General features: G+C 35.0%; 1 protein-coding gene across 1 annotated transcript; it reads right to left on the bottom strand.

The window, feature by feature from the left end:
• Positions 1-10,651: 10,651 nt before the first annotated feature.
• Positions 10,652-11,179, bottom strand: LOC115696582 (uncharacterized). The gene has a single exon (XM_030623474.1). The coding sequence runs from the start codon at positions 11,177-11,179 to the stop codon at positions 10,652-10,654; it is 528 nt and encodes a 175-aa protein (XP_030479334.1).
• Between the last annotated feature and the right edge of the window lie 1,510 nt (positions 11,180-12,689).

The raw sequence follows: 12,689 nt of genomic DNA, 5'->3' as shown, positions 1-12,689 counted from the left end.
AATTGATGTTGCACAAAATCAAATCTGACAAGCTAGACGAGGTACATTTTTATGTGGGAAGGAAGAGATGTAGATTTGGTAAGGTGGAGTTTGGCTTGGTGCCCAGGTTAAACTTGTTGCACGGACCTACTGAGAAAGACATCAAAGAGAAAGGAAGTTCGGACTGTTTGATTATGGAATATTTCAATGGTAATCCTTCCATCAGCTTTGGCCAACTGCGCAGAGTTTTTGAGAGCTGCACAGAAGTTGATGATGTGTACAAGTTGGGGATGGCCTTGTTTGTTATGGGCGTCCTCATTGGTAAGGAGGAGAAGACTGTCGTTCCTCCTTTTGTCATATGAATGGTTGACAACCTTCCATTCTTCTACGAGTACCGGTGGGGAAAGATTTCGTACACCAAGCTGATGGAAACTTGTAATAAAGACTACGTGGATGTCAAGAATAAGATGCTGAAAAAGATTGAAAAGGGAGTTACTCAGAAGGAGGTAAAATACTCATCTTACAGCTATACTGCAGTGTTGCAGTATTGGGCATACGAGGCGATCGTGGAGTTGGGCAACGAGTATGCAGTGAAGAAGTTGCATCGCTTTTTGAGAATGCTGAACTGGGAGAGTAAGCCGAACACGACACCCGGGAAGGAAGAAGTGATAAGAGTATTTGCTAGAAATGTAAGTTTCTTACGCTTTATGTTTAATTCATGTTAATTTCCATATATTATATTAATATATTTGTTTTATTTTTCAGTTGACAGTTTACTCTATGTTATGTCCCCGAGCGAATGAGATTGAGTTTGTGAGTTACATCACTGGGGGTCAGCAGCTTTTATTTGTTGACTTGGAGAAACTTGTGTTGGGTGAGGATGGGCAACCAACACAGGGTGCTTTGCGAAGCCAGGCCGAAAAGCTTGCCTCGACATTGGAAGAACGAGTGGATGCAACCTGAATATTTAGAGACTCTACACCACCTCCACCGTCTCCACCACATGCACCGTCTTCAGTACCAGATGAGTCTGGTGTTGACCCATTTGCAGCATCACAGGATCGTCCTATTCGCCCGTCAACTTCTATTCCCAGCACCTCAGAGGCTCGTGATCCAATATACCCTGCCATTTTGGCAAGGTTGGAGACTGTGGAGAGGGGGAAAATTACTTTGAGGGAAGGGCAGACCGCTCTACTAAGAGGACAGACAGCGATTATGGATTAGCTGAAGACCATAATGAGACTCCTGCAAGATCCTGGAGGGTCGACACTGTTGGGTTTTATGCCCTAAATAAAACTCATTTCAATATAATCAGATTTACTTACTAATATAGATCAGAAATAACATTTAATGTTGCATGGTTCACATGATTTATTTCATGATTATATGTACATAATGTATGAATTTGTCTGAATTCCTTTTCACATACTTGATCATGTTTATTGTGCTGTCAACACATTGGAAAGTAAACATGACTATGTGAATAAATTTTCCTAGATTTATCAGACACAGGGTTTTACTGATATGATAATCTACAACAGAGTTTACTTGCATTTGGAGAAATGCTATGTTCTTTCCAGAACATTGGTTAAAGTAAAGCTCAGGTTGGATGCATGGAGTATACATCGGAAGGGACCGATATTGAACTTTGACTTAGATTTATTAAACTTACCGTAATATCTATTCAAGTCAATATCGCCTAGTTGATCCTAGATTAAATGATCTTAATCCTGTTATAATTAGGCTCGATCTCAAGAGGCTATTCGTGTTCTTTGATTTGTTAGTTAAGCCTACTTTTGGGTCAGGGCGATACGTACATTTTGGGAACACGGTAGTGCAATTGAGTGGGAGCGCTGACATAAACATGGAATCTATAGCTTCTATCTGGCGAATAGTAAGTAAAGGATGATCTCCTTCGAGCTTGACCAAACGAAAATAAATGGTGGAGATCTCATTTCACATAAGCTGAAATATCATTTATACGGGGTTAAGTGTTTTGAGGATTAAATACATTGTAGGGTGTAACGGTAATCTAATCCCTTTGCATTGTACATCATTCATATAGAGGATCATTGATCAAATTAGGATTATAACAATGGATAACTAATGATGTGTCTATATGGTGGAACATATAGAGCATTCTATATACTGAGAGTGCAATTCTAAGTTCTATGCGTGGATTCAACGAAGAATTAATAAGTCAGTGAATTTAGGTTATAAATTCTTAATCTGCTTATTGGAAGCTCGGTTATATAGACCCATGGTCCCCCCAATAGTTGAGATAATATTGCTTGTAAGACTCATATAATTGGTTTTGATTAATCAATTATAATTCTAAATTTAGACTATGTCTATTTGTGAATTTTTCACTAAGTAAGGGCGAAATTGTAAAGAAAGAGTTTTAGGGGCATATTTGTTAATTATGATACTTTGTATGGTTCAATTAATAAATATGATAAATGACAATATTATTTAATAATTATTTATAGTTATTAAATAGTTAGAATTGGCATTTAAATGGTTGAATTAGAAAATTGGCGTTTTTGAGAAAATCAGATGCAAAAAAGATAAAACTGCAAAATTGCAAAAAGTGAGGCCCAAATCCATACAGATAAATATTGTATATGCAACATCTAGCTGTTCATCAATTGATGACACCTTAGACTAGTATTTTTACAATATGAAACAAGAAGATTGTATAAATAAGATTACTTTGACTCTCGCTAATCGAAGCATCGTTGGATTCTTATTTATAAACGAAATTATCCTAATTCCTCTTAGCTTATTCATTTCGAATTAGCTCAATAACATATCATTGGATGAATGGTCAATATGTCATTTCATGTCATTCTAATTTTTCTCTTCAGAAAATAAATGACGCATATGATTATAATCCCGAAATTCTATTCACAATTGATATAAATCCTTAATCTTAAAAATCTCCTACTTGTATGGGCAAATTTGACTTAGAGTTTAAATAAGTACTGGTGGTCCAAGATAGAATTACTCATTATATTTGGTATAAATTTAAGTCTTTGACTTTAATTTTAGATTCCAAACATAAATTTTCTTATATTTCTAATTCTAGGATGCAATACAGTTACACTTTCACAAGTGTTTAATATCCATCTTCTGTTAATGGTTTCAAACTGTATGGAATATGAGTTTAGCATTCTGTGACCAAGATCCACTTGCACTATTCTAAGAACTCTTTTATGTAACTAAACCTAAGTCATCAAAAAGACACAACCACATTTTCATTAATCTATGGCATTTGTATCTTGTTCATAGTGGTTTTGACAAGATCCATCTCTGCAATAAGTTAATATGCCTATATCCACTGAAAGTAGTTCATCTCATTCGCAGATGGATGTACATTCAGGGGTGGATATGAGTTATTCGTTGTATTCTTAAAACGATAACTCTAGATTATACCTTATACAAAGAAATTTGAAATGTTTGAAAAATTTCTTAATTTCTAGCAATGATGGAAAACCATTAAGGTAAGTGGTTAAAGATCTTGCGAACTGATAGGGGTGGAGAAATAGTTAGTAGATATGCAGTTCAAAGATCATTAAATTGATTTTGAATTATATCCAAACTTACCTCCCCAGAAATTTCAATTTGCATATTGATGATTAGTTACTAGCCGTTGCCTAAAATCCTTCTATGGTAATACAATTTCAGAATGATGTAATGGTTGTATACTTAATGTAAATCATTACTAGATTCATTGATGACCTAATCAAAATCTTATAAAAAGCTAGAACTGTTAACCATGGTTTGTTAGCTATTCTAAGTGATTAGGGGTGGACCATCCCATAGTCAATAGATAAGAAAGTGTTTATTTAAACAAATACTACTTTTCTAAGAAAATGACTAAGTCTGAAAATAAAGTAGCAAATAAAGGAGATATTTTTTCTTGATTCCAAAAGTGTTCTATCATCTTATTTGACATATGATGATCCCACTGCCTCTGTTGTCTTGTCACAACCAAAGAGGTTAATACCATTTAGTTTTCTTAGACATAATTCACGGTACCTTGTTGTAGTGGGAGAGTTCCTAGAAACTTCACTTCTTATGACTTGGAAGACACTAATGATTAAAATCCATTGTAAGTGTAAACAAGTAATGGATTGTCAAGATAAGAAACTAAGAAGAAAAGCCAAATAGAACTTTGGTTTAATCCATTCACATGGAGTAACCTAAATTTTTCTATTACAAGGACATAAAAGGAAATTTTCGTTTATAAGTCTATTCAATGGACTTAACAAAACTCCCTGTTCCTAGTATTATAGGTTTGAGTTTAATTAAACCTATGGCTTGTGGTATACCTGCTAATTACTTACTCTAATGCAAGCAACTTACTTTAGTAAGATGCTGAAGCATTTTCTTTCTAATGGCAATCTATAGAAGCTTCTCGACTTCTAGGCATAGATTTTATTTATCTAAGGAAAAGTCTCAACTATTCGAGAAAAGATAAAGCCATGAAAGAATTTCTTAAATCAACAGTGAGAGGTCTTAGATATGCTTTTGTATGCCTTAGACCAGACACCTGCTGTTGAGTGGGAGTAATGAGTAGGTATCAGATTAATCCAGGAGAAGAACATTGGAAGACAATCAAGTAAATCTTAAGATAAAGAAGAGGAACTATATGTTAGTCTATAAGGGTGTGTTTAAAACTCTTAGACTACAGCACATCAGATTTCGAAATTTGCCTTTGTGCTAGAAAATCTTTCTGATAAGATGGTGATTACTTTGGGGGTGGAATAGTGATTTTGGAGAAGTGTAAAAACTTATCTGAAGTCTCTAGGTCTACCAGAAAGGGACTGAATGTTAAAATTGCAGGAAAGGTACTTATTCAGTCTAAGGAAAGTTCTATACATTTTTGGCACCATTCCAAATTGCCTTAACTACTAGTGTTAATTTCCTGATTAACCAAAAGTAGTTGCCAAAGGTATAGAATCCAGTATCAGAAGAAGAGTAGACATATAGAGAGAAATTTCACATTATCAATGATTTTGTGATTAAGGAAGAGTAATGGTGGAGAAAAGGTTGTGTTTAGTTCAACCTTTCAGATCCTATTACGAGGAGTTTACTACTACTACACTTGATTTGTATATCAAGGTGTTGAGATTATTTGAAATGCACTTTTTTGTTTTATATTAGTGCAAGTGGGAGTTTGTTGGGTTTTATGCCCTAAATAAAACTCATTTCAATATAATCAGATTTACTTATTAATATAGATCAGAAATAACATTTAATGTTGCATGGTTCACATGATTTATTTCATGATTATATGTACATAATGTATGAATTCGTCTGAAACCCTTTTCACATACTTGATCCTGTTTATTGTGTTGTCAACACATTAGAAAGTAAACATGACTATGTGAATAAAGTTTCCTAGATTTATCAGACACAAGGTTTTATTGATATGATAATCTACAACACAGTTTACTTGCATTTGGAGAAATGCTATGTTCTTTCCAGAACATTGGTTAAAGTAAAGCTCAGGTTGGATGCATGGAGTATGCATCGGAAGGGACCGATATTGAACTTTGACTTAGATTTATTAAACTTACCGTAATATCTATTCAAGTCAATATCGCCTAGTTGATCCTAGATTAAATGATCTTAATCCTGTTATGATTAGGCTCGATCTCAAGAGGCTATTCGTGTTCTTTGATTTGTAAGTTAAGCCTACTTTTAGGTCAGGGTGATACGTACATTTTGGGAACACGGTAGTGCAATTGAGTGGGAGCGCTAACATAAACATGGAATCTATAGCTTCTATCTGGCGAATAGTAAGTAAAGGATGATCTCCTTTGAGCTTGACCAAACGAAAATAAATGGTGGAGATCTCATTTCACATAAGCTGAAATATCATTTATACGGGGTTAAGTGTTCTAAGGATTAAATACATTGTAGGGTATATCGGTAATCTAATCCCTTTACAATGTAGATCATTCATATAGAGGATAATTGATCAAATTAGGATTATAACAATGGATAACTAATGATGTGTCTATATGGTGGAACATATAGAGCATTCTATATACTGAGAGTGCAATTCTAAGTTCTATGCGTGGATTCAACGAAGAATTAATAAGTCAGTGAATTTAGGTTATAAATTCTTAATCTGCTTATTGGAAGCTCGGTTATATAGACCCATGGTCCCCCCAATAGTTGAGATAATATTGCTTGTAAGACTCATATAATTGGTTTTGATTAATCAATTATAATTCTAAATTTAGACTATGTCTATTTGTGAATTTTTCACTAAGTAAGGGCGAAATTGTAAAGAAAGAGTTTTAGGGGCATATTTGTTAATTATGATACTTTGTATGGTTCAATTAATAAATATGATAAATGACAATATTATTTAATAATTATTTATAGTTATTAAATAGTTAGAATTGGCATTTAAATGGTTGAATTCGAAAATTGGCGTTTTTGAGAAAATCAGATGCAAAAAAGATAAAACTGCAAAATTGCAAAAAGTGAGGCCCAAATCCATACAGATAGGGCCGGCCAATTTTGTAAGGTTTTCCCTCTGATATTTTCATTATGTTAATGCCAAATAATTCAAACCTAACCCTAGTGGAATGCTATAAATAGATAGTGAAGGCTTCAGGAAATATATACACTAAATTTCTACACTTTTCATTCAGAAAAAACTGAGCCTCTCTCTCTCCCTATCTTTGGTCGACCACTCCCTCTCTCTCTTCCTCCTTGAGATTTCTAAATTCTTAGTGATTAGAGTAGTGCCCACACACAGCAAGTGATACCTCAATCATAGTGAGGAAGATCGTGAAGAAAGACTTTCAGCAAGAAGGAGTTTCAGCACTAAAGAATCAGAGAAATAGATCCAGGTTCAGATATTGATAATGCTCTGCTACAGAAAGGAATCAAGGGCTAGATATCTGAACGGAAGGAGTCATTATATTCCGCTGCACCCAATGTAAGGTTTACTAAACTTTATATGTGTTTATTTCATCGTTTTAGAAAGTTCATATTTAGGGTGTTAATCAACATACTTGTGAGTAGATCTAACATCCTGGTAAAATAATTTCCAACAGACACCATATTCACAGTCACAGCCACAGCTACAACCAGAAGAAGAGGCTCAGTCACCGGAAAATGAAATCATTCTCCCAAATGATTATAAACCAGATGATGATGACATGTTCTGTACACCTGAGAACACGAATATCACCAGCATCGGGGATACTCAGGATTCTGAGGTACAGGTGTTAGAGACAGCTCCAAAGCTAGTGGAGAACCGGAGGAAGAGAAAGCGGCCTAGGTGGTTCGATGAGTACACTGAAATGAAAAAGAAGTCTAGGGCATCAAAGACACTTGTGAATGCGAACCCACTTAGAGTGGTTGATCGGAAGCTGCTCAGGACTTTTCACAGTTTGGTACACGGCCAGATTGGGAACAAGTACCCAAGAGAGTGCTTCTCCGGTAGACACGATTCAGCTTGGTTCCTCGAACTACATACTGCAAAGACATGGCTTGGAGACGATATAAGTTTTTAAGACTTTTTTACTTCTTTGGTTTTTAAAGACTTTATCTAACTTTTTTTATTTAATCTCTAACATATTTAATTTTCATGTTTTAGCATTTGGATGCGGCATTTCATTTGATGAGGAGGTGACAACACTTTTATCCGGAGGTGTACCCAAATAGATGTGTCATCATGCTGTGTATTTTCCCATTAGGAGTTATTGGTCGGTGGGAAGCTGCGGGTGATGACCACACTAACTTTCAGTGGGATGAGGGCATATTGGATTTGATTCGAGGGGATAAAGGTCAATACTTGGACAGTTTGAAGAATAAGGAGAGAATATATATGGTCCTCTTCTTCGATAGTGCAACGCATTGGGTGACACTAGCGGTAGATCTGGATCATTGGTTGTTGAACATATTTAATCGAGCCTCGGATCGATTTCCCCGAATGAATTGAAGAGTCACTTGGCAAAGTGGGAAAAGATACTACCAACTTTGATGCTGCAGGCTGGCCTATTTGAGAGTCATGACATGATCCTCCTGCCTCAATGGACCGCCTCAGAGAGCCAGGTTAGAAGTCTTACTTCAAAAGTCATCGACTGGAGCATTGTTCGACAGACAGAATCAAGGTAACTTAATTACAATTTATTTTTTATTATTTAACTTGAATTTAATTTGCATACTTTTATTTATTTACTTTTTATTGTCTCATATAGCAGTGACTGCGGGATGTATGATAGAGCACATCGAGCATAGTATGCTAGAGACTACGTTTGATAATGTGAACGATGACAATATGAAGAAATTTAGAGAGCGATGGTGTGTAGATTTGTTTTACCAGAATTTAGCATGAACAATTATGTTTTTTTTAATTGGTATTTATTAAGATAACAATGTAACTAGTTTCTTTTATTGGTATGTTTATGTTCTTTTATTAGTTCATAAAAATTTTAGGCGTTTCTTTCATGCAACAAATTATAATAATTATGTAAACATAAAATATCACAAATTCTAATGTTTAAAGTAGTCCAACATTAATTCAATAACAATAGATAATAGTCCAAGACATCACAATACAAATAAACTAAAAATTCATTTTAAACCTCGGTAGGTGCAAGTGCTTCTGTTGTGCCCCTTGGCACCGCACTTGCTACAATTTCATGATTTGATAATCCTTTCACCATTACAAGCAGTTTGAGTTGGATTTTATGCCCTAAATAAAACTCCATTTCAATGTAATCCATTTTATTCAACATCAATATAGAAACATAAGTATTTTTCATTCATTTGTGTATGTTTTGGTTCATCTTATCAATTGCTTGTTTATTTGATTTATAAATTCACCTGAAACCCTTTTCACATACTTGATCCTGTTTATTGTGTTGTCAACCTATTGGAAAGTAAACATGACTATGTGAATAAAGTTTCCTAGATTTATCAGACACAGGGTTTTACTGATATCATAATCTACAACAGAGTTTACTTGCATTTGGAGAAATGCTATGTTCTTTCCAGAGCATTGGTTAAAGTAAAGCTCAGGTTGGATGCATGGAGTATGCATCAGAAGGGACCGATATTGAACTTTGACTTAGATTTATTAAACTTACCGTAAAATCTATTCAAGTCAATATCGACTAGTTGATCCTAGATCAAATGATCTTAATCCTGTTATGATTAAGCTCAATCTCAAGAGGTTATTCGTGTTCTTTGATTTGTTAGTTAAGCCTACTTTTGGGTCAGGGGGATACGTACATTTTGGGAACACGGTAGTACAATTGAGTGGGAGCGCTAACATAAACATGGAATCTATAGCTTCTATCTGGCGAATAGTAAGTAAAGGATGATCTCCTTCGAGCTTGACCAAACGAAAATAAATGGTGGAGTACTTATTTCACATAAGCTGAAATATCATTTACACGGGGTTAAGTGTTTTAAGGATAAAATACATTGTAGGGTGTAACTGTAATCTAATCCCTTTACAGTGTAGATCATTCATATAGAGGATCATTGATCAAATTAGGATTATAACAATGGATAACTAATGATGTGTCTATATGGTGGAACATATAGAGCATTCTATATACTGAGAGTGCAATTCTAAGTTCTATGCGTGGATTCAACGAAGAATTAATAAGTCAGTGAATTTAGGTTATAAATTCTTGATCTGCTTATTGGAAGCTCGGTTATATAGACCCATGGTCCCCCCACTAGTTGAGATAATATTGCTTGTAAGACTCATATAATTGGTTTTGATTAATCAATTATAATTCTCAAATTAGACTATGTCTGTTTGTGAATTTTTTCACTAAGTAAGGGCGAAATTGTAAAGAAAGAGTTTTTAAGGCATATTTGTTAATTATGATACTTTGTATGGTTCAATTAATAAATATGATAAATGACAATATTATTTAATAATTATTTATAGTTATTAAATAGTTAGAATTTGCATTTAAATGGTTGAATTTGGAAAATTGGCGTTTTTGAGAAAATGAGATGCAAAAAAGATAAAACTGCAAAATTGCAAGAAGTGAGGCCCAAATCCACATTGCCTAGGCCGGCCACTTTTATATGTTTTTTTCATCTGATATTTTCATTATTTTGATGCCAAATAATTCAAACCTAACCCTAGTGGAATGCTAGAAATAGATAGTGAAGGCTTCAGGAAATTTACACTTAACTTTCACACTTTTACTTCTGAATTCCTTCAGAGAAAAACCTGAGCCTTCTCTCTCTAACCTAGCCGCCACCCATACTCTCTTCTTCTTCCTTGAAATTTCGAAACCACTTAGTGATTAGAGTAGTGCCCGCACACAGCAAGTGATACCTCAATCATAGTGAGGAAGATCGTGAAGAAAGACATTCAACAAGAAGGAGTTTCAGCACTAAAGAAGGAGAGAAAGAGATCCAGGTTCAGATCTTGATAATACTTTGCGACAGAAAGGATACAAGGGTTAGAGATCTGAACGGAAGGAGACATAATATTCCGCTGCACCCAATGTAAGGTTTCTCATACTTTATATGTGTTTATTTCATAATCGTTTTAGAAGTTCATATATAGGGTGTTAATCAACATACTTGTGAGTAGATCTAAGATCCTGGTAAAATAATTTCCAACAGTTTGGTTGTTCTTAATTCTTCCAACCTTTTGCTTCTTGGGTCACCCTATTGGTTTCTTCTCAACAGGCACTCCAACTGTCATGTTCTTTATGTCATCAGGCAATTCCCAATCATCCTCGTCACCAACTGGCATAGTTGTACCTTCATATGTCATCCTCCAATATTCTGTTGTGTAATATGGCGAGCATAGTGCGTACATGCTAATATTTTGCTCCTGAGATGCAGCACATGCATGAGGACAAGGAAACTTCATGCACTGGAACAAACCGCAAGTGCAAGTTTGTTCCTGCAAGTCCACTATGCCACCGGTCTGAACTGTTCCTCCAGGGTGAACCTGCAACGTGTAAGGTCCACATGAGTCAACGTTCAAATATCGAGATTTTTCAAAATGCAATGCCAAGTCCTCCTCCATTTCTGGTGCTAGGGGTTTCGTCCACTTGTCAGCTTTTTCTTTTCGTGAAGCAAACCACTTTTTGACTTTGGACCTCAGGAATGCTACAGCAGCAGTGATCGGGAAGTCTCTTGCGTCCTTAGTTGTGTTGTTGAAGCTCTCAGCCCAGTTGCTCATCGTTACATTGTAACGTACCCCTAGAAAGTACGACCAGACCCATTTTTCAAATCCAATTTCCTTGAGATATTGTGCAACCACAACATTCATTGCCCGACTGTTCTCAAATTCTTTGTGCAACTCTGATTTTGAATACGTGTAGGTGTTGGGAATTATTTTACCAGGATCTAGATTTACTAACAAGTATGTTGGATTAACAACATAATATGAATTCTAAAACAATGAAAATAAACACATATAAAGTTAGAAAACCTTACAGTGGGTGCAGCGGAATAATATGACTCCTTCCGTTCAGATCTCTAGCCCTTGATTCCTTTCTGTAGCAGAGCATCACCAAGATCTGAACCTGGATCTTCTTTTCTCCTTCTTTGATGCAGAAATTCCATAGTCTTACATACTATGATTGAGATACCACTTGATGTGTGTGGGCACTACTCATCTCACAAGGATTTCAAAATTTTCTCTCTTTTTCTCTCTTAATTTCGTGGCTTATGGCTTACAAGAGAAGAGAACAAAGGTTGCTTTATATAGGGAGAAGGGAGAGCACAACTTTCCAAATAAAACAGTTTCCTTAATTACTGTGTAATCAATTAACTGCCTTATTTAGTGTGATCAACCACTTTCCTATTTTTGCTAGGCTTTGATTAGCAATTACATGGCAATTAAAATTGAAAATAATAATTGGGAAACACACAAAGAGGTGCCGGCCATAGGGTGATATGGGCCTCACTTGGATTTTGCAGTTTCCTCAATTTTATTTCAATTTCTCCAAAAATGCTATTTTTCCAATTCTAATCATTTAAATGCCAAAACTAATTATTTAATAACTAAAATAGATTATTAAATAATATTGTCATTTAAAATAATTATTAATTAGACATACAAAGTCTCTTAATTAATAATTAAACCTAGAAACCCTTTTCTTTACGATTTCATCCTTAAACTGTGAGAATTCATAAAGTAGACATAGTCTAACTTTTAGAATTATAATTGATTAATTAAAATCAATTAACTGAGTCTTACAAGCAGTATGGCCTCAACTAGTATGGGGACCATGGGTCTATATAACCGAGCTTCCAATAAGTCGAACCGAATTTACCAAGTAAATTCCCTAACTTATTAATTCCTCATTGAATCCACACTTAGAACTTGGAATTGCACTCTCAGTCATATAGAAACGCTCTATATGTTCCACGATATAGACACGTCATTAGTTATCCATTGTTATAACCCTAATGTGATCAATGATCCTCTATATAGATGATTTACACTGTACAGGGATTAAATTACCGTAACATCCTACAATGTATTTTATCCTTAAAACACTTAACCCTGTATAAATGATATTTCACCTAAGTGAAATGAGATCTCCACCATTTATCTTCGTTTGGTTAAGCTCGAAGGAAATCATCTTTTACTTCTATTTTCCAGATAAAAGCTATAGATTCCATATTTATGTTAGCGCTCCCACTCAATTGCATTACCGTGTTCCCAAAATGTACGTATCACC

The sequence above is a fragment of the Cannabis sativa genome, chromosome 7 (genome assembly GCF_029168945.1).
Source record: "Cannabis sativa cultivar Pink pepper isolate KNU-18-1 chromosome 7, ASM2916894v1, whole genome shotgun sequence".
Classification (NCBI taxonomy): Eukaryota; Viridiplantae; Streptophyta; class Magnoliopsida; order Rosales; family Cannabaceae; genus Cannabis; species Cannabis sativa.
The sequence above is the reverse complement of the archived record's forward strand: the minus strand, read 5'-3'. Positions and strand labels throughout refer to the sequence as shown.

What these genes read in the sequence shown, in the direction of transcription:
- LOC115696582 (XM_030623474.1), bottom strand. Translation starts at nt 11,179, where the DNA reads ATGAGCAACTGGGCTGAGAGCTTCAACAACACAACTAAGGACGCAAGA.